Source organism: Hyaena hyaena, unplaced genomic scaffold (assembly GCF_003009895.1).
Source record: "Hyaena hyaena isolate Hyena2069 unplaced genomic scaffold, ASM300989v1 scaffold_98, whole genome shotgun sequence".
Lineage (NCBI taxonomy): Eukaryota > Metazoa > Chordata > Mammalia > Carnivora > Hyaenidae > Hyaena > Hyaena hyaena.
In genome coordinates this window covers 67,749-91,361 of record NW_024080730.1, presented here as the reverse complement: position 1 = coordinate 91,361, position 23,613 = coordinate 67,749, and the positions used below count along the sequence as shown (strand labels likewise).

Below are 23,613 nucleotides of genomic sequence, written 5' to 3'. Positions count from 1 at the left end.
TGCCTTCTAGAAGGAGGCCGCTGAGTGTGTTGATCGGCGTCGGGGGAGAAACTGAGGCTTGGGGAGAAGGAGGAACCGTGGAGTCCTGCGGGGAGGCAGCGGGGAGAACGCCGGTGCCGCAGACACTCCCCGCTCTGCTGAGCGTCACGCTCGCCCGCAAGGCGTTGTTGACGTGTCCCGAGTGAGAGTCAAAGTCGTCTTCCTCCTCGTCTCTAACGCACAACCCGAGGCCAAGGAAAGAGATCTGTCAGCTGGCATTTGCAGAAAATAGCAAACAGCCCTCGCTGGGACCGTCAGCTCTCTGGAGAGGAAACCGGGGTGAGGGATCTTCGGGTGGTGGTTGCTTTTCTCCTGCTCACCGTCTCCTTCCCCATTGCTGAGGTCAGAGGAGGAGGCTGTTGCTCATGAGCGTCAGCAGCCCCGGGGCTAGGCTCGCCGTGTTCTGGTATCATCTGAGCCGCTGGGCGAGGCTGTCCTGTCCAGGACTTGCTGAAGGCTCCCAGGTGTGTCAGGGAGGGTCCGCCAATGCGACACTGCGAGGGGTGTCCCAGATGCTGGGTTTGGTTAGCGAGGCCCTTGGAATTTTTAAGGGAGATTCTCAAATTGTCAATGACCTTGAGGATTTCTTGGTTACCATCCACCAACCATAAAGCCCGTGGCAGGAGCCTGGCTCCAGCCCCTCCCCACTCCCCCATGACCGGCACTCTTGCACCTTTGCCTGTTCTCTGCCAGGTGGCGAGGATGCCACCTGGCACGGTGCCTGAAGGAAGGCCGGGCGCTGCAGGCTGCCTGGGGAGAGGTGCCACTGTGAGGAGAGGCTGGCACTTGGGTCACTCCGCGATGCCAGGGCTTGAACTCTGGGCAGGGGGCCCCAGGTTATGCCAGAGACAGCCCCTCTGGGAGGGCTGTGGGAAGGAGGTTTGGTGCCCTGCGGCCTTCCCACTGCCCTCCGCTCCACCCCAGGGGCTCTGGTTCTACCTGTGGGTCTCCGCCCAGTGCCTCCAGCAACACAGCTTCCTGTCCCCATCCCCCCCCCCCCACCAGGCACAGGGGCCTCTCCGCCCTCCAGGGGGTGTGGGGATCGGCCATCCCAGAGCCCTCAAACTCAGCGTCCCCAGAGGACTCACCACACGCATGAGCCACGAATGTCCCGCTTCCCGGGACATTCTGCGAGGCAGCCACCTCCGCCCTGCGGTTTCCCCCAGCCACAGTTGATTCTGGAAGGGCCTCAGGAAGCACCAGGCAGCTGACCCTGCATCCCCCTATCCCCCGGGGTCAGGTCTGGGAGGAGAGTGGGATCTGACTAGGGGAGAAGCTGGGTGCTGAGTTAGCCAAGCTCTAAGAAGGGTAGAGATGTTCTGGGAATGAGGTGACTTTTTTAATTTTTATTTTTAAGTTTATGTATTTATTTTGAGACAGAGACAGCACGTATGAGGGAAGGGCAGAGAGAGAGAAAGAGAGAATCTCAAGCAGCCTCTGGCTGCCAGTACAGAGCCTGACGTGGGGCTTGAACTCACAAAACTGTGCGATCACAAACTCGCAGTTTGTGGGTTCAAGCCCTGCGTTGGGCTCTGTGCTGACAGCTCAGAGCCTGGAGCCTACTTCCGATTCTGTGTCTCCACTTGTCTCTGCCCATGCTCCATCTCTCTCTGTTTCTCAATAATAAATAAATGTTAAAAAAAAATTAACAACAACAACAAAGAGTTGGGCACTTAACCGACTGAGCCACCCAGGTGCCCCATGAAGTGACATTTTTTGTTCATCCCCGTGTCCTCCTGTCCCAGGCCTAGCATGGCAGGCAGGGGGGAGTGTTGGGGTCACGTGTGACTCGGCTGTGAATGGAGCTGCAGGGCTGTGCCTAGGCTCTGACGGGCAGCATAACTGGTGCCTCCGTCATCCCCCAGAGCCCCTCCTGACGAGCCTCTCCAGGCCCTGCTCCACCAATATTTCTGTGCCTTTAACCTCAAGTGGCAGCAGATCCTAAATCACTCACGGCTGTCTGCTGTCCCTCTGCTGGCTAGTGTCCTGCCCTAGATCGTCTCCCTTGTGATCTCTCCTAGTCCCATGGGGTCAAGGGATCGCGGGCTTGAGGCTGTGAATCACTTGCTGCCTGCACGACCCAACCTCCCTGCCTCCCTGTGCTTCGGGCCCCAGAGCCACCGCGGGTGTCCCTTACCCTGGTTTCAATCTCAGCCACCACCTAGGCTCCGAGCACTCTGGTGCCTGAGAACTTTATATGCCAGGGTCAGCCACCTCAGGCGGAGCAGCCACCCGCCCGCAGCCTCCCTGGGCAGAAGCAGCTGTGGGTGCCTGGCTGGTGCAGAGTGAGTGCTGCCGGGAGGGCCCACCGTGGCCCCCTGGGTGCGGGTCTAACTGCACATGGGCCGGGCGCCCCGGCGTGGGGGGCCTGGTGCTGTGGTGGCGAGGGGGCCAGGAGCATGGGTGTGTGCTGAGCTGCATGGAGGCGGTTCCTTCTTGTTCCCGTGCTCTTGTGGGAGGAAAGGATGGTGGGAAGATGGTGATACTCGTCCAGCATTTACCGCCGGGCTCAGCAATCCCCAGGATGACCCACCGAGGTTGGGAGTGGGGGTGCCCAGTTTCACAGATCAGGAAATGAGGCCGCCATTGTCCAGATCTCACAGCTTGGGGAGGGGGGGTCCTGGCTGACCGAGGCTGCTGTCTACTCCTCTTTCCCCAGTGCTCTGGCTGCAGCAGGAAGGCCCTGGCCTTTCCTCTCTTGCACCCCAAGCCCTGATCTGCTTGGACACGGCTACAGGGGCATGTGGAAGCTCCCGCCCAGAGCCCGGCTCTGCGTGTGCAAAGCCGTATTGTCAGGGAGGCCCCGCTGCAGCGTCCACAGGCATTCTCACGTCTGAGGAAGGGCCTCCGAGGCCTGCATGGGTGCTTCGGGCTCCCTGTTTCCTCACTGTGAGCTGAGAGGTGCTTGTTGGCACCCACCCCCGACCAAGCCTCCAGGGATCTCCTTCTGTCTCTGGGAAAGGGAGTGGGCAGTGCGAGGGGGCATTTACACACACAGCGGTGGGTAACCGCCTCAGTGGTAGGAGCAAAGCCACCCACGTGGGAGAAAACATTGGGCCTCCCTGGAAACTTCTGGAGGTTTGTGACTGTTGGTGCCAGTGTCACCTGCTGTGAGGCTGCTCACATGGAGACAGGTGAGGAAGACCCGGCGCCGGCTCTTCCGGGCACTGAGTGAGGAAGGAGGTGGCCCCGTTGTGTGTGTGGGGAGGGGGCCCACCTCATTCACTGCCAGGGTGGTTCACAGGGTACAAGCAGGGTCCTTCATCTCCCCCAGGTGCTCTACGTAGCTTTTTTCCTGCAGAGACCTCCCTATCTCTCCTGTGTGTCGCCACTGCGCCTCTAAGTGTAAATAACCTCCCCGGCGGAGAAGTGTAGACTGTATGGAGAAGCACAAGAAAAGAAAAAAACCAGCACTGCGCCAATTCTAGAACATAGGAGTGAGTGAGGGGCTGACAGAGCTCCTTCCGGTTACTTTCCTTGCCTTGAAAAAAAAAAGCTTCATGAAATCATATTTTTACGTTTTAAATTTTGGTGGCATCACATTCTATCATAAGCGTTTCCCACGTCATCAGAGCCGTGCAAACACTCATTTTTAATGGTTACATAATGTCTGTTTGGATAGAAGTCTTCCTGTTGCATCTGTAAGTGGTTCCTAATTATCTGCGACTGTAAATAATACTGTTTTGAACATCTTAACCCATCATCGTGGTTCCCGTTTTTAGAATATTTCCTCGGGTCGTATTCCTAGAATGGTAACGACTGGGCCAAGGGGCATAAATATTTCAAAGGCTCTTGATAGGGTTTCCAGGGCGATTTCGAGAGAGCTGCCCGGATCTCCAGACCTCACCTGCGGGCCTGACCCCCCCCACCCCCCCAGGCCTCACCAGCACTGAACGCATAACACTGTTGCTAATCTGCTAGGCAAAGTGCCACCTCACTGTCCTGTCTGTGCTGCTCCTGTGTCTGAGTGGAGGCCTGGCTTCCCGAGACAGCGCTGGCACGGCGGGCCCTAGACAGATCCGCCGTCACCCTCGTTGTCTGGCCAGGCGGAGCCCTGATGGGGGGACGGGGGGGTCAGCGTGGTGCAGGGAGATTCTCAAAGCCGCGCTGCCAGGCCCTGCAGAGGGCACTGAAGGGGACTCTGACCGTACGCACAGTGAGGGCACGTGGGGCCTCTGGTTGGCCTCCAGGATTGCTTTGAGAGCTTGAAGTGTTGTGAAAATTGCCAGGGCACTAGGTTGGGCCGGTTCTCTCTGGGCTTGACTTCGCGCCCCCCCCCCACAGCCATCAGCCCTCCCCCCCGGGAGTGTTGGGCTCAGCCGGGACCTGAGGAGGGAAAGGCTGCTGGCTTTCGTGCAGGGCTGCCTGCCAGGGGGCTGGGGCGGGACCCTCACTCTTCCTGGGGAGACCCCCTGTGCCGAGGCTGCCCCAACCCGGCTCTTCACTTCTAGATGCTGAAGTTCCGAACCGTCCGTGGGGGCCTGAGGCTCCTGGGTGTCCGCCGGGCCTCCACCGCCCCCGCTGCCTCCCCACACGTCCGGCGCCTGGAGTATAAGCCTATCAAGAAAGTAATGGTGGCCAACAGAGGTGAGTGAGAGGAGCCGTGTGCCCAGCCCAGCCTCAGCATCCCTCTTCTGCCCTTGCCCTGTGCGCCAGCTCCCTGCTGCGCCTCTGCTGTGAGGACCCAGGAATCTAAAGTCTTGGCCCGTTGCCCCCTCCCTCCAAGGTGAGATTGCCATCCGTGTGTTCCGGGCCTGCACGGAGCTGGGCATCCGCACCGTGGCTGTCTACTCGGAGCAGGACACGGGCCAGATGCACCGGCAGAAAGCAGATGAAGCCTACCTCATCGGCCGTGGCCTCGCCCCGGTGCAGGCCTATCTGCACATCCCAGATATCATCAAGGTGGCCAAGGTGAGCCGGGCTGGGCCTGCGCCCCGTGCCTTCCCCGTCCCGGGCCTGGGCGCCGAGTGCCGGGAGTAGGTGGTCGGGTGGATGAAAGGGTGAATGGAACGAGTGAGCTGGGGGCAGGCGCGGGAGCCGCAGCGTTTGGTCGGGGCCTGCGTGAAGGAATTTGAGAGATGCTGCCTCCCTCTGATCCCTCCTGCCCCCCCAGGAAAACAACGTGGACGCGGTGCACCCTGGCTATGGGTTCCTGTCGGAGCGCGCAGACTTTGCCCAGGCCTGCCAGGATGCTGGGGTTCGGTTCATTGGGCCGAGCCCCGAGGTGGTCCGCAAGATGGGAGATAAGGTGGAGGCCCGGGCCATCGCCATCAGCGCAGGTGCATATGGCGGGCGAGCCACTGGGGGCCACGCAGCTCCTCAAGAGGGGCCGGCGGAGGAGGGGGCTGGCGGGTCTGGAGGACCCACGTGCCTGTCTCCCAACAGGTGTCCCTGTGGTCCCCGGCACAGACGCACCCATCACCTCCCTGCACGAGGCCCATGAGTTCTCCAACACCTACGGCTTCCCCATTATCTTCAAGGCCGCCTACGGGGGTGGGGGCCGTGGCATGAGGGTCGTGCACAGCTATGAGGTGAGCAGAAGCCTGGGGCTGGGAGCAGAGCAGGGAGCCCCCCGCCCGGCCGTGAGGCCACCCACAGCAGACCCTGGGCTTCTGAGAGGGGGGTGGTCCTGCGGAGGGGGAGACCGAGCTTCAGGGCCCCACATCTGCTCGGCTTGCCTGCCCTCTCAGGAGCTGGAGGAAAATTACAACCGGGCCTACTCAGAGGCCCTGGCCGCCTTTGGGAACGGGGCACTGTTTGTGGAGAAGTTCATCGAGAAGCCGCGCCACATCGAGGTGCAGATCCTGGGTGAGTGGGGGCGTTCGAGGAGCCACAGGCTGGGGTGGGAGTGGAGCCGGCCTGATCTTTCGGGCTGACGACAGCTGGCCTCCAGGAGCTGTCCCTCGGGAAGACCCTCCCCCGGGAGGTGGCGGCAGGGCCCGGGCATGGGTGCGGCCTCCCTCCTGGCCGCCCCTCCCACTGGGAGCAGTACTGGCCTCCCACTGGCCCCGGTAGTTAGTTGTATGGGGGCTGCGGGGTCTTCAGGAAGTGTTTAGATCCCAGGAGAAGCTGAGGCCAGTTTATCTTTGACCTCAGGAGACCAGTACGGGAACATTCTGCACCTGTACGAGCGAGACTGTTCCATCCAGCGGCGGCACCAGAAAGTGGTGGAGATTGCCCCTGCTGCCCACCTGGACCCCCAGCTTCGGACCCGGCTCACCAGCGACTCTGTCAAGCTTGCTAAGCAGGTGAGAGGCGGGGCCTTCGGGGACAGTCTCCTGCGTGGACACAAGGAGCCTGCTCCCACAGACTCCCTCTGAGCGGCTGCTGGCTTGGGCCTCACGGCCTGTGGTCACGGTCTGGATGTGGACGGTCTCCCGGGGAGCCAGGAGGTCCAGAGTGACTAGCTCCGGGGGGGTGGGGGGGGAGCGGCTTGGAGGGGAAAGGGCTGACATAGGGTCCTCGGGGGCCTCCCTGTGTGAGAGTGGAGGCGCCGGGCCCAGAGGCCAAGCCTGGAGTCCAGAAAGTCTGAGAAGAGGGAGGCAGAGAGGCTACCGGCCACACCCTCTGCACAGATCAAGCTTCTGCGTGGCACTGACTAACCCCTGGGACAAAAGGCATGAGATCCAGAGGTTTCTGTCAAGATTGAGAAACATTATTAAGGCATTTCTTCTGCTCAGTTTTGACCATCCCCCGCATCACATTTATTGCCACCCATTTCATGCTCAGATTCTCCTTCTGCCAGTCTTTGCCCTACTGGGTTGTGGAGGCGGCTCCCCCAGCAGTGACCGGCCCCCCTGGCCTGCCCGGGAGAGCACCCACCGGGGCAGGGGTCCCGCTGGCGGCTGTTCTGGGCCCTCCCCCTCTCAGAGCCCGGGCGCCCTGCCCCCACCTCCACCTCCCCTGCCCAGGGCCATGTGGGAGCCTCCCAGACCTGCCTTCCCCTGCCCCCCGGCGGGCCTTGGTCCTGCTCTCCTTCCAGAGCCGTGCTCCCTCAGACCTGTCAGGAGGCGGATGATTCCGGAGCCTTCCCCAGCTGGACGACGGGGTTGGTGCTCTGCAGAGAGGCTTCAGCCTCAGTTAACATGACGCATTGATTAGGATCTAATTTAGAGTTGTCGTTTGGATTACTTCCTGTGAGGAGTAATCTTACCTGGAGTTGGGTCTAATTTCTCAGCTCAGGCCATGTGTCATCCTGTAATAGATTTGAGGGAACTGACTAAAGTCTACTTTGTGGTTCGGGGAGGACCGGAGAGAGACTGGAATGAGGGTTGAATTTTGCATTACACTCATCACTGTTGGTCGTCTTGGGTGGCCTCTCCTTGGGTTGTGGCCAGAGGTGGCAACGAGGAGAGCAGAGGGGGACTTTCTGAAAACCCTCGAGGAATGAGAAGGCCCTGCAGAGGCTGGGCCGTGCGTGGTGGGGCCCGTCCGCCAGGGAGAGGGCATCTGGGGCCGGTGGTGGCTTTTGATGTCTCGCCCCCGACCACCCGGGTGCAGCTGGCAGAGGCTTGGCGGAGTCCTGGAGAGACATCCAGGCAGGGGGGGCCGGGCCCTGGGGTCTCTCGGGGCGGGGTTTGCCTCGGTCTGGCCTTTTGGAAGCAGCCCGGCGGCCGTGTCAGAGCCAGGGTGGCCGGCAGGCCCGTGGTGGTCCGGCCCTGCTGACGCGGCCGCCCCGCAGGTGGGCTACGAGAACGCGGGCACCGTGGAATTCCTGGTGGACAAGCATGGCAAACACTACTTCATCGAGGTCAACTCCCGCCTGCAGGTGGAGCACACCGTCACCGAGGAGATCACCGAGTGAGTGGGGCCGGGTGGGGGCGGCCTCTGGGTTTCCGGCAGAATCTACAGCGGGCAGCTGCGGAGCTCAGCTCACGGTCCACTGTGGTAGAGAGCAGTTCGCGACCGAGGCACTTACTCTTTCCAGAAGTTATTATTAGGAAGCACTGTATGCCGGGGGTGCCTGGGCCACCCGGGCCGCCCTGTCAGTTAAGCATCCTGCTCCAGCCTCAGGTCATGATCTCACAGTTTGTGAGTTCGAGCCCTGCGTCTGGCCCTTTGCTGTCAGCTCAGAGCCCGCTTTGGATCCTCTGTCTCCCTCTCTGCCCCTCCTCCACTCGCACTCTCAAAAATAAACATTAAGAAGAAAAAGCATTACGTGCTTATCACAAGAATTGAGGAGCAAATAAAAGAAGGACTGAGAGCCTCGCCCTCAGAAGCGGGACGTGAGGGGGCTCAGGCCTCAGGTAGGCCCGAGGAAGCTCTCATCATTCTGGGTTTCGGATGAGGAGCAGGAGACTCAGGTCAAGAGAGCAGCCAGCCCAGCAGGGCATCGCCTGTGCCCAGGCTAAATCTTGTGGTTTCGTTCCGTCTTTATGTATTTTACTATATAGATGGTTTGACACAATTGAGATGTTTTGTGTAGAATTTCTACTCTACTTTTATTTTTACTTAAGATTTTTTTTTTAAGTTTATTTATTTTGAGAGAGAGAAGGTGTGAGATCAGGAGTTGGGCACAGAGAGGGAGAGAGAGAATCCCAAGCAGGCTCCATGCTGTCAGTGCAGAGCCCGACACGGGGCTCGATCCCACAAACCGTGAGATCATGACCCAAGCCAAAATCAAGAGTTGGAGGAATGCTCAAGCGACTGAGCCACCAGGCGACCCTATTCTACTTCTAAAATTAATATTGGTTGAAGGCATTCTCCGGGTCAGTATTCTTTCCAATTCTTTAGATACCTGTGTCATAACTTAGGTACACAGCCCTCCATTACTAGACAGGTCGTCTCTGGGTTTTGCGGCTTATGTGGGTAGTTGGTTAACGTCTTTGCACCTAAATCTTTCCCTTCCCCCGTGAGGAGGTCTGAGGATAGACATTTTCTGTGCGGATACCTGAGCGAAGCCTGATCAGCCTTCCAGATTATACCAGTCTGTATTCCCACAGGCGATGAGTATGGGCATTTAAAAAATCTGCCCATTTTATGAACAGTTCTTTCAAGATCCACATTTGAGCCACTCAAGTGTCCGGCGCTGGCATCGGGCCAGTCCATCTCCCCCTGGGACTTTCCTGATGGTTTGTTGTGTCCCTGGCCCCACCTGAGACCGAGGATGCCGTGGGGGCGCCTGCCTGTGCCCGGCAGGGGCTCGGAGGCCCCCACACTCCTTGCTCCCTTGAGGTAAAGCCCGAGGCGAGGCGGACGCCCTGGCTTCAGATTCTGGCTCCGCGAGGCTTTGCCTGGTTGTGCCACTAAAGCTTCCCGTCGGCCTTGAGGCTGCGGCGCCTGCTCTGCTCGGGGTGGAAGCCGACGCCTGCTCGGGGGTAGAGGTTTCCTGTCAGACACAGAGCGGCGCCCAGGCTCCTTCCCAGTCCCTGGCCGCCTGGAGCCGGGGTGAGCTGTGGCCTCTCCCGTGGAGGGGACCAACTCCCAGAGCCGCGCCGTGGGGACCAGGCCTGGAGAGGGCACGCCGCCTGAGTCCCTGGCTTGTGGATGTGGTGGTGCACGGTGATCGTTGTCACTGCCAGCAAGCGGCTTCGTAGGAAACACCGAGCACCCGGGGAAATCTGTGTAGTTCCCAGCCCGTCCTTACCGCCAGCCTCAGCGACAATAAAGTTAAAACCTTGAGTTTTGGTTTTTTTTTTTATTTTAAGCAGCTGTTCCACTTGGATTTGCTGCTGTCCGTAGAGCACGGCAGTCAGGGAGGCCGGGCGCAGGAAACCCCGCACATTTGCAGAGTTGTGTTCACTAACGCTGTCTTCGGGGCGGGATCTGGAGCGGAGCCCAGCGGCCACACGGTCCCGGGAGGGTGGTGTCCCCAGCTAGTACCCGTCCACCTGCCCGTCTCAGCAGCTTCAGATCCAGCCTGATCGGGGGAGGGTTTGGGGGAAGACAGGAAGACAGAGACACCCCAGGGGAAGAGGGTGGAGGGTGGGGAGGGGTCGTTGGCCGTGAGCTCAAGATCTTTCTGCTGGCCCCCTTCCAGCAGCCACCAGGGCCCCTGCCCCCGGTGGGCAGCGGCTGCCCGCCCCCCGGCTGGTAAAGGGGTGGGGCAGGGAGGGTGGGCCGAGTGTGGGGACCCCCCTCCCGTCCATCCCATGCCTCACGCTCCCCTCCTCCCCGCCCCCCTGCAGCGTGGACCTGGTCCACGCCCAGATCCACGTGGCCGAGGGCCGGAGCCTGCCCGACCTGGGCCTGCGGCAGGAGAACATCCGCATCAACGGCTGTGCCATCCAGTGCCGGGTCACCACCGAGGACCCCGCGCGCAGCTTCCAGCCAGACACTGGCCGCATCGAGGTACGCCCGCGCCTGGCGGAGCACACGCCAGTGTCCGTCTGGGCGGGAGGCCTGTCCTGCGGGCCTGGCAGGGCGGGAAGACCCCCACTTGGCTGGCTCAGGGTACAGGGGAGCCAGGCGCTGTCCCAGAGCAAGGGAGAGCACTGTTGGGGGTGGTGCTGTCATGAGTGCAGACTAAGGAGTCAGTGAGTGAACAGGGAGCAGACCGGCTGTGTGGGGCCAAATGTAGCGTCCCCAGAAACGAAGCCCAGGCCCTTGACTTCGGCTTCCTAAAAGAGCCCAGAGACAGAGAGGTGGCCTCTGTCCTGACTTCGGTCTGAGGGAGTGTGATTGGCAGGGCAGGACCCAGGGGGTCACGGCAAAGGATCCGGGCCCAGATGTCCCAGTGGTGGGGACACGCTGAGGAAGGGGCCCGTTAAGGCTGGGTGCGGAAGTCGAGAGATGGTGCAGGGAAGGGAGGAGGCAGGCTCAGAGCTGCCAGGGGCTGAGTGGGCAGATGGGGCGGGCCCTGCCGCACCTCCTCTCTTTTCTCAGCACAGACAGCCGTGCCTTCCCACCCCTCTCCTCCCCTCCCCTCCCTACTCCCGACCTCTGGGCTTGGCTGGGGCAGGAGCCCCCTGAACTGCTGGGGGCCTGTTCCCAGGCCTCTCTCTCACATGGGCTAAGAATACTTCTGGAACCTGTGCGTCGGCAGCACTGCCGCCAGCTCTGCTGGTTTGCTGCCTCCCCATCTGGTCTGAGCCTCCGAGAAAGCAGAACATGTGCGGGGCGTCAGGTCCTGCTCAGGGGCCCAGGGAGAAGGCGGGTGATTGTGAAATAGGCCCTGGAAGCCAGGACATGGGGCGGAAAGGCCATCTGGACTTGGAAAGTGGTGGCGCCGGTAGGAACTGCTCCTGGAATTCTGTTTCTGGAACAATCTGAGTCCATAGGTGGAGGCAAGCCCTAAAGCCAGAGCGCTGCCCAGCGGTGGGCCCCCGACTTGTCAGCCCTCAGTGGGGAGGGGGCGGCCGCTGCCTCACCACTCCCCCCCCCCCCAGCCCGGCTCCTCAGTGGCTGGTTCACCACAGAATATTTTTAGCTGACGGTTCCTGCTCGCAGCTGAGTGTTCACCCTTAAATATTTTATTAAGTTCCTTTTTATCGAGCTCAGGCCTGTGTCCCTCAGAAGCGGAAACATGGTACAGTGGGTGTCCCAAGCCCCCCGGGCTGTCCCTCCCGCCCCTTCCTCACCTGTGCCTCACGGGCGTCCCCGGTGCCAGGCGTCCGTTCTCCCTGCAGGAACGCATCCCTGTCCCCATCACGGATGTGCCTGCGGGCACTAGTTACCCCAGACGCCCCGAGCCTCTGTCGCCCCAGGACCCTGTCTCCATCCACCTGTTGATCTGAAGCCTCCATGCCCCTGCCCACGAGTCCGCCTCTGTGACCCGTCCGGGCATGCAGGCCGCGCAGGCTTTCCTGCAAACTCACGTTCCGTCCTCCCTCCGCGTGTTTCCTGTCTGGCCGCCTGCTCCTCTGCCGCCTCTCCCTCTCCCTCCCCTTCTCCCGTTTTGGAAGGAAGAGAAAATGGGGGCGGGGGACACTGAGGCCTTCCCCATCACCTCTTGTTAAATCAAAACCCCTTGGCCTGCCTTCTCTGTCCCCGGGCTCTTGGCCTGCAGCGTCCTGGTCAACAGCCCGTCCCCTCGCCCAGCAAGCTGGGAGCCCCCTGTGAGCAGGGACTCTGAGCTGCTCGCCCCGGTGCCTGGCACATGGTGGGCGCAAATGCCTGTGGGATAAATCCGCAAGGCGTGAGAGCTGGCCGGGCAGCCGGGTGGAAAGTCGGTGGGATCTGGCCCCTGCTTGCCCGGGGCCCCTCTCCGCACCCTGCTGGGCCCTGCTCGGCCCTGAGCACTGCGCGTGCGGCCCTGTACGCCGTCCCGCCCCTTCCCCTGCCAGCCCCCCTCAGGGAGGAGGACGGCGTGGCTGTGGCACCCGGAGCAGGCGGGATGCCCCTGGGTTTGCCGGCGGAAGGGAGGCAGAACTCCGCAAGCCGGAGACGGGGCCGCCCCGTGGTGCCCTGGTGCCAGGCCCGGCGCCCTGCCGCAGCCACGCTCGTCCCTCCTGGGCGGGGGGGCCGCATCTTGACTCCCGCTTCCGACCCAGGTCCTGACTCTGCTCCCCTCCGCCCGCAGGTGTTCCGGAGCGGGGAGGGCATGGGCATCCGCCTGGATAACGCGTCTGCCTTCCAAGGGGCCGTCATCTCCCCACACTATGACTCCCTGCTGGTCAAAGTCATCGCCCACGGCAAAGACCACCCCACGGCTGCCACCAAGATGAGCAGAGCCCTTGCTGAGTTCCGAGTCCGAGGCGTAAAGGTGAGAGGCTGTGGGCTCTGCCTGCCTTCCGGTCGCTCACAGTCGTGCCGGGCCCGGGCTCCTCAGGTGCTTAGGGGCGCGCTGGCCGCAGCCGGGAGCCTTTCTCCGGGCGCCCCACACTCCTTCCCGCCCCTCTTAGGCGAGGTTCCCCGGAGGGTGTGTTCCATCCACAAATCACAGGCCTCCCTTCTGGAAATTCTGATCCCACAGGTTTGGGTGGGGTCCTCAGAGCCTACGTTTTGAACAAGTTCTCCAGGTAATTCTCAGGCCCAGGAAAGCCCTGGGTGAGAGCACAAGCCTGTGTGGATGAGGTCACTCGGCATACAGTGACACCCCTGCCCGCCCTCACTGCCCCTTCCCTGGGCCTGGCTTGTGCATCACGTTGGGTGCTTTAGGGACAGCCAGGAAGGGAGGCTGCGCTTGGGGGTGAGGGAGGAGGCAGAGGGAGGCAAGGGGCCCCCTCAGGGCGCCGGGCCAGGACCCGAAATGCTCGTTGGCCTCTTGGTTACTCGTGTCTGTAGCCAGACATGAAATCTCAGCCACATACCGCCTTGTCCGTGAGGCCGGCGCCGCTGCCACGTCCGTGAGCATCCCCCGGGCACGTGCTGCATTGGACACTCTGGGAGGAAGGGCTCTGCCCTCAGCGGGTCGCGCTGCCCGGCCTGGCTCCTGGGACTCCAGACGGAGGCGCCCAGTGCGGAGGACGCCCTCCCTGGCCTGCCATGCATGGCGGTGGCGGGGTGTGGAGGGGTCGTGCTGGGGCACTGGCTGGCGGCCCCTCTGTCACCTTCCCCTCCCTCTTGGCTGCCTCCAGTCCTGTCCGGGGTCCAGGCTCGGCCCCAGCGTCAGGCCCCGTGAGCAGCCCCATCCTCTCTCGGTGCCCTGTGACGGCCCCCTCAGCTGTGGCAGCGGCCCTGGTGGCTGCAGCAGCCTTTTGAGAAGGCTCTTGGGAGGGAAGAGGGAGGAAGGGAGCCTGTGGGGCCGGCGCTTGGTCAGCTGTTTCCCCTCAGGCCCTCGGCGCCCCTCAGAGGGAATGGCTTCGGGGGTTCCAGGGGAAGCCTTGGGGCCTCGGGTCTGGGGACCGCTTCCTGAACGCGAACAGAGACGTGTTGGGATGTCATGTGTCCAGGCTGCTCCCGAGGGGCCTTGGTTTCCCCAAACACGGTGTCCTGGGGCTGCTCTTGGGGGTGGGTGGCCGGTGACCCCCTGACCCTAGTGTGGGCCTGGCTCTGCCACCCTCGCCCGCCCTGGGTGCTCTGTTTTGTCCTTATCGGTGACCCTGACTGGCCCCTGGGCCACGGGATCCTGACCTGTCCCGCGGCCTGGCGGGCTCACGAGCACCTGCTGCCTTAGAGCCGTGAGGGTGGACGAGGGAGACCGGGGCCGGGGGCCCCCGGGGAGGACGGTGGGGCGCGTGTTCCTGGCTCCCCGGGGCCGCAGGGGCCTCCCGAAGTGTGCTCCCGCCCGGTGCAGAGCCTCCCGCGAGCCCCGCCCTGCCCCCTCACTGCTCCTTCGCCCTGGGCCCTTGGCCCGTCCCTGCCTTCGGTCCGCGGCCCCCGGGAGGGCTCAGGCTCTCCTGCTCTTCTGTTTCATTTATTTAAACCAGGATCTCTCTCGGGCCACCTCCAGGTACGTGTTCTGGGGCTGGGAGGGCAGGCACACGTGCGTGTCGACACTGCAAACCCACAAGCGCGCGAGCTTGGCCGGCACACGCGCGCACACACTTCTTGTGCCAGTTCTCCCCGGTGCCCACTGGAGCCACGGCGGGCCGCACGCAGAGCCACGGGCCGGGCACCGACACAGGCCGTCCACAGTGGGGCCCGGGCGCCTGCGTGTTCTTGAAGCGTGGGGGGCGCCCGGGGCAGGGGGAAGAGCCACCCGTCGGCAGGTATTTGCATCTGGGGCGCAGATTTCCTCCCAGCCGATGCTCGGGAGCCGTGACCGCTCAGAAGGCGGGCAGAGCCCGTGCCTGGAGCCGGTGGCTGGCAGGGATCTTGGGCGGAGAGGAGGCAGAGCAGGGCAGGCACGGCCCCCACCGCGCACTGGGGCTCCTTGGAGGGGGGAACGCAGGTGGGGCAGTAGGCACCCCTCGGTGTCTGCCCCTCTAGGGTCCAGTGAGGGTTTGACTCAGTCTTTCTGGCCAAGCCCGGGGCAAAGCCACGGGGCACATGAGCGGAGCAGCTGGGAGCTCAGGGCCTATAGCACTGACAGCACCTTCCAGAAGGTCTTGGGCTGAGAGCAGGGCAGTGGGATTCCAAGGCTCTTCTAGGGCCTCTGGGATGATAGTTTACAAATCCAGAAGCTGCCCAGGGAGATGGCGAGTGAGGCTGTCCCTGACGGGAGCCACGGGGGACTTTCCTGCGGAGTTAAGAACGTTGCCGGTGCAGGTCTCTTTGGCCTGAAGGGCTGTGCCGTGTCCTCCGGGCCCCTGTTGCCACTGTGTGTTGTGACATGCATGCCTCCATGAGGATGCCACATCTTGTCCACGTCCTGCCAGTGAGAGTGTTCTCTGTCCTTACAGATGCAAGAACAGGGCGCCGGGGGCTCAGGGCCTCCCCCCCCCCAACTCTCTAGAGGCTGGGCCCAGGCTCACCTGGGATAGGAGGCACCTGACCCAAGCACGCTGCTGTCGGGCGGCTGAGGCTCCGGCCGTTCGCACCGCCTGTGTGGGGCTGGCAGCCGCAGGCCTGACCCTGTCCCTGTCCCGTCTGCCGGTGCACGTGTCCCCCTCCCCTCAGGGGGCCTAGCAGGACGAGACCAGGCTAGCGCTGAGGTGTACCCAATAATTTTATTATAAAGAAAAACAAGATTTCTGCTCGGTTGGTGCAGCCCCTGCCTCGGTGGCTGTGAGCACCTGTCGGCGGAACGCAGGTCTGGAGGCCAGAACCAGGGAGAGGGCCCCCTGTCCGGCCAAGCACAGCGGGGCCCTGAGGTACCGCGGGTAAAATCAGGAGGGACTCCCAGGCAGTGCCGACCCACCAGGCCCAGCGGCTGCCCGCCCCACACCCTCTGCCCCTTCCCAGCCTGCCCTGGGTTCCCTTCACACCACACTCTCTTCCAGCTGCTCCGTGCTGCCCCCCACCCCCCGGCACCCCGCCCCGAGCAGCCCCCCATGCACAGAGTGGCTCCGTCGGGCCCAGGCTCCTCCGAGGCGCCTGGCGTAACCGTAGCACCCGCCGGCGTCTCCCAGGTCCAGGGAGCAGCTGCGCTGGGGCCGAGGCGGTGGGCTCCGCGGCGGGTGGGCCTTGGGCGTGGGGCTGGGGCCTCCATTGGTCTGGGACTGGACGTGGCTAAGCTTGAGGGGGAGGCGGCCATTCCCGGCTCCCCGGCCCCGAACCAGCAAGGCCACAGTGAAGACCAGTAAGGCAGCCACCAGCACACCCCCCACGGCCACGGTCAGGGTCCCGCCCAGCACGTGGGCCTGCAGGGCGTGGCACAGGGGTGCAGCCGGTAGCGTGGAGAAGTGGGCACAGCCCAGCAGCCTGGTGGCCGTGAGGTCGGAAGGCCCAGCGGCCGGTGACAGGGCCAGCAGGCAGAGGTCATAGTCGGCACCAGGGACTAGATGCTTCAGCAGGAAGTGGTGGCTGGAGGCCGGGACGATCCTACGGGCAAGGATGGGTGGTCAGAGGCCAGGTCCAGGCTCTGACCCCCGCCCCACATGGCCTCCGAGGCCCCTTCACCATCCACCCCCCACCCTCACTGCATGCTCCTGGGTCCCAGCTCTGAAGACTCCCCTCCCCTAGGACCCCACGGGCCTGGTTTGTTTACTCAGGAAGGCAGAGGCACCAAGACAGGCATGCAGTTTTGCAACCGGGGACAGTGCGAGGGGACAGACAGGTGTGTGTGTGCTGAGGACAAGCCCGGGGCAAGGCAAGGAGGTGGTGCAGAATCACACCGCCGGAGCCCGAAACAACACGTGTGTGCAGCCCAGGCTCGTGCGCTTGAACGGAGACCAAACCCCGGGAAGCCTGTACTCTTGTCAGCCACGCTGAGAGACTTCTCGTGGGGCGCTCCCCTCTCCCTGGTGCCTGCCCCCGCCCCCAGAAGCTGAGGAGGGGTGTGTGAGAGCTGGTGAGTGCTGGAGGGAGGGAGAGGGGCTCAGAGGGCAGCCAGGGGCCAAGCTGGGGCTGCGGGCGGCAAAGTGCATCCTCACCGGTAGATGAGGGTCTCGTCTTCGCTGCTGTTATACTGGATTTGGAACATCCACACGGGGTCGGCTGGCCGCCCTGGCCCCCAGCTCACCAGCCCTGAGGTTGCAGTCACCTCTGTCACCTGCACAGCTGGCTCAGACTCCAGTGTCCCCTCGCCCTCGGCAGCAGTGCGGGCCGAGGCGGCAATGTCCGAGGGCCCTGGGCGGCCCCCCTCAGCACTGCCGTTCCCACCGTGGGGCAAGGCCAGCACCCGTAGCTCCACACGGGCCGTGGCCTCCCCGGCAGGGTTGGTGGCGATGCAGGTGTAGCCCCCCGCGTCCCCAGAGCCCGTCACCCCGATCTCCAGGGTCCCGTTGGGGAAAGCCCGGGCTCGGGAGGAGTTGCCGACCAGGCGGTCATCGGGCCCGACCCAGTGCATGGTGGGCGCAGGGTCACCGAGGGCTCGGCATCTCAGAGTGGCCCGCTGGCCCTCCAGCACCCAGAGGCGCTGCGTGTGGCGGGCAATGAGGGGCGGCTCGCAGGAGAACTCGCCCTCGGGCACTGCCCAGAAGTAGCGGCCAGCCAGGCCCGGCGGGGAGGCGCACGTCTCCAGGTCGTCGGGCCGCGCCAGCCTCCGCAGCCACAGCAGCTCACAGTTGCAGTGCAGGGGGTTCCCGCTGAAGCTCAGCACCAGGGGGGCGGGGGAGGCCTCCGCGTCGCGCCCCCGGGAGAAGAGCGGGTCTGGCGCCAGCGTGGCCAGGCGGTTGGACGTGAGGTCGAGGCGGGAGAGCTGGCTGAGCTGGGCGAAGGCGCCCGGGGGCAGTGCGTCGATGAGGTTGTGGTCCAGGTTGAGGGTGTGCAGGGCAGGCATGGCACCGATGCCGGCCCAGGGCACCTGCCGCAGGTTATTGTAGGACAAGTCCAGGTCCTCCAGGCTGTCCAGGAAGTCGTCGAAGGCCCCGGGCGAGATTCGACCCAGCTGGTTGCCACTGAGGATGAGGTGCTGCAGGTTGACGGGGCCCCGCAGGCTGCCGGTGCCCAGCTCAACCAGCCTGTTCCCGTCCAGATGCAGGGAACGCAGGCTCTCCAGGTCCCCAAAAGCGCGGGCCCCGATGCGGGTGATGGCATTCCGGGAAAGTGTCAGGTCCACCAGCCCCGTCATGTTCCGAAAGTCTGGCGGCCCCAAGGCCTGGATGAAGTTGTCAGCCAGCCGCAGCTCCACGGTGCGGCGGTCCACGTTGGGTGGCACAAACAGCAGGCCTCGGTGGGCACAGAGGGTGCTGAGCGATTCGGACAGGTTCTGGCAGACACAGGGCAGCGGGCAGGCGGCCGCTCCACTGGCCAGCAGCAGCAGCAGGAGTGGCGGGGCCATGGTGAGCGCCCTGTAGGGAAGGGCCACAGCCCAGGCACAGGTGGGGCTGGGGCAGGTGCCCACTGTGCCCGAGGCCCAGTCCCCAGGACCAGCTTCTGGAGCCTGGCCTGGGTGGGGATCAGGGTCAGAGGCCCGGAGGGCCCCCCCAGGGATGAAGGAAGGCTGGGGCCTGCCAGGCCCCCCAGAGTAAAGGTCACATTTCCCAAGCAGGTAGGGGGGTCCTGGGCATGGGGACGAGGTGCAGCATGAGGCAGGAAGCGGAGGTGGGCACTAGAGCAGGGAGGGTCCCGGAACTTCCTTTCTCTGGCATCTCCAGGAATCGCCAGCCCCCTCCCTCCGCGCCATCCCTTCCCCCCGACAGGGAAGGCACCCCCCCCAAGCCCCTCCCTTGGCCCGGCGCCCCTCCCTGGCCAGCCACCACCGTTGTGCCCCGCAGCCCCCTCACCTGGGGTCTGTAGCTCAGGGGGCGCGGGCCGGCCTCCCCTTGGGCCTGGCCAGCCCCCGCCGACTCCAGGCGGCTCTCCCGCGGGGGCGAGGCCACGGGCTGACCGGCCGCCCGCCGCGCGCCCTCCAGCCCATGGCGCTCGGGCCCGCGGCCCCGGCTCACTCGGTTCCCGGCACCTATTCCCGGCGGCTCGCGGCGGCGGCGGCGGCGGCGGCGGCGGCGGCGGCGACAGGCAGGCGGGTGCGCGCCGGCGAGCACGCGCTCCGCGGACACGCACGTGGAGGGCGGACGGGGAGGGGCGCACGGGGATCCACCCGGGCCGGCTGGCTCCCGAGGTCACGGGGACACGCGGCCACTGCAGCGCCCACGGGTGGCTCCCGGTCACGCCCGAGGCCCGGGCCGGCGCGGGCCCGCCGCGCAGTCCCCCGGCGCTGCCGCAGCGCACTCACCGTGGCACGGGCGCGCGCGCCCCCGGCCACCCTGGCGCCCCGGCATCCTGCACCGCACGGGCTCCCGCCGCCGCTGCGCGAACCGTCACTCTGCAGACAGCCAGACAAAGCGCCAGCTCGCGGGCCCCTTCACCATCTCCCGGAGACGGGAGCCTTTGTCACATGTCGCTGGGCACCCTCCCCAACACACCCACACATGCCCACACACCCACACGTCCCCGCACCCACAGGCAGGGCCGAGCGCAAACCCGCACTGTTGTTGGGACCCTCACAGACACACGCTGAAGGTCACAACCGTTCTGCATCACCGAGTCACGTGGAGGGTCCCCAACAGGCACGGGGCCTGGGGTGGGGGTGAGGGGCTGGGGCGACGCCCCCGGCAGGCCTGCCGCGGGGTGGGGCGGAGAGGGCTCGGCCTCCGGGCTGGCGCCGTGCCCCGCCCCTCCCTCCCCTTCTTGGGCTCCCCGCCCCGCCCGGCACGCTCGGGAGCCAACCGGTCTCCGCCTCCGGCCCGATTGGTCTGTGCTGCGCCGTTTCCCAGCAGGCCCGCGGCGGCACGCTGTTTGAAGCTGCGCGTCAGCGGGCCTCGTTGAGCCGGCAGGCCTGCCTTCCCCCTTCCACCCCTGCCGGGCCGATTTCCCGGAGAGCGGCCCGGGGTGAGCTCGGCTCAGCTGAGGAAGAGCTCTCGGTGGGGGGAGAGTTCCCGGCTTCGCTTCGGTGGGAGCACGGAGTGCTCGGAACCAGGCTGGGCGCTCTGGTCCTTCAGGAAACCAGGGAAGTGGCCACTTCCTCCACGTTGTCTCCTGGTCCTCGGGCTACCTGGACACCCGTCACGCCCATCCCTTTCCCTTCTCTCTAGACTTAGTTTGGGGAGGGGGCAGTCCACCCCCCACCTCGGTAAACCTGGAATTCTGATTCCGCCTGGTAGAGCACGTAACCTTTGGCAAGTTATTTTAACCACTGAAACACTACTCATCTAGGGCAGGGGGGTATTAACTGCTGTACTTCATAGGGCTGACAGGAGAGACGATGTACCCTGTGGGGGTGGGGGGGACGGGGAGGTGGTGTAGCCTCCCTACCCTTCCAGGGTAACTGGAAGTCCGTCTTAACTGTTGCCACTTCTAGGGCCTCAGCTGTTGCACTTGTGAAAGGCAGGCAGTGGATTCTGGCCCAGGTCAACTCTGATGCTCTGTAGTGTTGGTATTGATGCTCCTCTTTTCCCCTGCAAGAATGTTTTCATTCGCTCTTAAGCGTACAAGTCTACCAGCGCCCATCACAAGCCACTCTATGCTGGGAGCTGGGGCACATCAGGAACCGGGTGGGCCTAGCTCCTGCCCCCCATGGAGCTCAGGGTATACAGAGGGTCACGTGACAGCTCTCCTAAAATTAAGAAGAGGAGAGGCCTGCGAATGGGAAGTGCAGAACTGACAAGGGCAGGCCTCTGCGGTCCCTCCCGCCCCTGTGTGGTGGTTCTAGGTTCTTTAGATGATTCAGTTAGTTTTATCGTCTCAAATGCTGTGCTTTGGTCCAGTTGAAATGTACCCATTTCTTTAGGAGGGGCAGGGACTAGTGTCAGGACTGATAGGCAGACATGTCACGCCAGACACGCACGAGGCAGTGTTGGCTGAGTCCTGCTCTGCAGTGACTGAGGGAGGCTTCAGGTCACAGGAACGCTAGGGCGGGTGGGTAGGGTTTCTTGAGAGCAGCCACAGGGCCTAGCAACCCATGCTGGGCCTGGAGTCCCCACTGAAGTTGCCCTGAACAGAAGTCATGAATGGGTGACACAGAGATGCCGTATCTGAAGTGACAGCCATGTGGGCACGGGCACTTGCACACTGGGATTCCACCCGTGGTCTGGCAGTCATGGGGCTGGCAGTGCTGGCTCCTAGGCCCCACGTGGCCTCTAGGTTGGACTTGCCCTGCTCCGGCCTCATGCTGTCACCTAGCAGTTAAATGACAGAAATGAGGGCCCTTGTGCAAAAAGCATGTGGATATATACCTCGGCACCCCTGCCCCCTAAGTGCCCCCAGGTGTATGAAGAATGCAGACAAGTGAAAGCTGAGGACAAGGCAGGTGCTCTCCGACAGCTGATCCCACAGAAGCCTACTTACTAGAAAGGGGAGGGTCCAGCTCTGTTGTGAGGGTGGGAGGTACAAAGGCTTTCAAGTTCAGACTTCCAGGAAGAGCTTACCAGGCAGGTTTTTTTAAGGGGTGGAGGCGAGAGCACAAGGCAAGGTTGGTGTGGCCGGAGGCAGCCATGACTTGGAAACCTGGCCGACGGCATGGCCTGGAGACCAGGAATCACAGAGTCCTGAGATGGCCATGGTAGAAGCGTCTGGCCTGGCCCAGTGACAGGAGCGGGTATTGAGGGTGATGGAGTGTAGGTTTGGGTAACTGGGTGGACAGTGAGGCGTGCAGCAGAAGGGAGAGCACTGGGTGAGGGAAGCCGACTTTGGACTTGGTGAGCTTGTGTGAGGGCCACACAAGGAGAGGTGCCCAGGAGGGATTTCCACTTTAGGGTCTTGGCTCTGGAGCTGGAAGCCCAGGATGAGGCCACCCAGGGAGAGTGTCCTGTATGTGAAGCGGCCCAGTGACAGCTCTGAGAACTCCATCCTGCAGGGGTGAGAGGAGCCCCCAGTGGGGACCGGGGAGGAGAAGGAGAGCAAGATGTCTTGGAAGCCCAGGGCAAGAATGTCCAGGTGGGAGCTGTTAGCGAGCGAAAGGTGGGGAAGGGCCCGCAGGAGCTAGCCACAGGGATGGCCCTGAGTGAGGATGCCAGTGTGGCGGTGGGGAGGGGGGTGGTAGAGGAGGGGGCTGACAAAGGTAGAGACATGTTTCAAGAAACATGGCTGGGAAGGTGAGCGTGGCTGCACATTATGTCATGGTGCTATGGGAAAGGCCTGACCTGTTTTCTAGACTGTGTGGTGGGAAGGTGCCTATTTCCAGATCCCTGAGGGAGGAGGAGGTGATTTAGCACACGCTCTGGGGTGAGCAAGGGGGGAGGAAGTGGGTTCAGCCCCATAACAGCTTAAGGGAGTCTGTCAAAATAGGGGGCTGGTGAGATGGCTAAATGTCATTCCACAGGGAGGCCTCAGACCTCAGCATAGTATTCTGGGGAACTTGGGGAGCTGTGCTGGCCCAGGGTGGCGCCTTCAGCCTGTCCTTCCCCCATCCATGCTCCACGGTGACACCCTCCCACCCACCTCTACTCTGCAGACCAACATCCCCTTCCTGCAGAATGTGCTCAACAACCAGCAGTTCCTGGCAGGCACCGTGGACACCCAGTTCATCGATGAGAACCCGGAGCTATTCCAGCTGCGGCCCGCACAGAACCGGGCCCAGAAGCTGCTGCACTACCTCGGTCTGGCCCCACCGCCCTCTCTCCTCTCTCACCTGCCTTGCTCCTGGCCGTCTGCCTGGAAGAGCTCCCTAGCATGCCCTGCCCCTGCCCTCGCTCTGGTCCCGCACCCTCCGCTTTGCTCACCCTTCTTGCTCCTGATCCCAGGGATGCCCCCTCGTCCCCCCATGTGGCTCTCAGTAGGTTGCCACTGCCTGGACCCGGGAGCCTTGGCTTTGGCGAGGACAAGGGCTAACTAAGGGACTGGGGATCCCGGAGGAACCTCTCCTGCCCAGGCCCATCTAATGTTACTCCTGCCCTCGACGCAAGACTCTCCCCAGCCTGTCCTGACCCCACTTCCCACTCTCTCCGTAGGTCATGTCATGGTGAATGGCCCAACCACCCCGATCCCAGTCAAGGCCAGTCCCAGCCCCACAGACCCCATCGTCCCTGCGGTGCCCATAGGTGGGTGAGATTCGTTCTGCCAACTTGTGGGGGAGACAGAGAGGAGGTTGCTGTCTGAAGGATGGGTGCTAATGCCCAGGTCTGCCCTAGGCCCCCCTCCGGCTGGTTTCAGAGACATCCTGCTGCGGGAGGGGCCCGAGGGCTTTGCTCGAGCTGTTCGGAACCACCAGGGGCTGCTGCTGATGGACACGACCTTCAGGGATGCCCACCAGTCACTGCTGGCCACTCGTGTGCGAACCCACGATCTCAAAAAGATCGCCCCCTATGTTGCTCACAACTTGAGCGGACTCTTCAGCATAGAGAACTGGGGAGGTAGGCCGGCGGAGGGCCGGAATGTGGGACTGCGCCCGGAGGGGATTGGGTATCCCGTGTGGCCAGGCCACTGGCCGCTCCAGGAGAGGCTAAGATGATAACACTGAAGAAACGAGTGAGAAGCGAACAAGGCATGGTGTTCCATTTGTTCAGCAGTGACTGGTGCCCACTCCGGGCAGGCCTGGATGCTGGGCATGGGACTGCAGAGCTGAGACCCTAGCAGCTAAGGGTCAGAGAGGGGCCACCAGCCTGTTCTAGCATGGAGAAGTGGCGGCAGGGTGGCACCCTGTGAAAGGGGGCACAGAGGACACTGATCCTGAGCTACCCTCTACAGGGGACAGTCTGCAGGGATTGGGGCAGGAACGCGAGGGATCCTGGAGATGAGCGCGATGGTGTCCGGGCTTGAGGCCCAGGCTGCGGA

At 63.4% G+C, this 23,613-nt stretch overlaps 2 protein-coding genes across 7 annotated transcripts in view; one reads left to right on the top strand and one right to left on the bottom strand.

Moving 5' to 3' along the window:
• PC (pyruvate carboxylase) overlaps positions 1-23,613 on the top strand; it is a 98,888-nt gene that overhangs the window by 71,708 nt on the left and 3,567 nt on the right. For 5 of the 6 annotated variants that reach the window (XM_039235359.1, XM_039235361.1, XM_039235362.1 and 2 more), the window contains 12 exons: positions 4,491-4,626; positions 4,766-4,950; positions 5,153-5,318; positions 5,425-5,570; positions 5,730-5,847; positions 6,136-6,287; positions 7,721-7,839; positions 10,167-10,329; positions 12,500-12,682; positions 22,295-22,439; positions 22,791-22,880; positions 22,971-23,192. In XM_039235359.1, coding sequence (XP_039091290.1) covers positions 4,491-4,626; positions 4,766-4,950; positions 5,153-5,318; positions 5,425-5,570; positions 5,730-5,847; positions 6,136-6,287; positions 7,721-7,839; positions 10,167-10,329; positions 12,500-12,682; positions 22,295-22,439; positions 22,791-22,880; positions 22,971-23,192 — 1,825 coding nt within the window. Of the gene's footprint in view, positions 1-310; positions 319-4,490; positions 4,627-4,765; positions 4,951-5,152; positions 5,319-5,424; positions 5,571-5,729; positions 5,848-6,135; positions 6,288-7,720; positions 7,840-10,166; positions 10,330-12,499; positions 12,683-22,294; positions 22,440-22,790; positions 22,881-22,970; positions 23,193-23,613 lie in introns of those variants that run through there. The other variant, XM_039235364.1, reaches the window with a different exon arrangement.
• Positions 15,452-18,194, bottom strand: LRFN4 (leucine rich repeat and fibronectin type III domain containing 4). The gene is made up of 2 exons (XM_039235365.1): positions 16,836-18,194; positions 15,452-16,284 (listed from the first exon to the last, which is right to left on the bottom strand). The coding sequence occupies exons 1-2, from the start codon at positions 18,182-18,184 to the stop codon at positions 15,723-15,725; spliced, it is 1,911 nt and encodes a 636-aa protein (XP_039091296.1). The 5' UTR covers positions 18,185-18,194; the 3' UTR covers positions 15,452-15,722.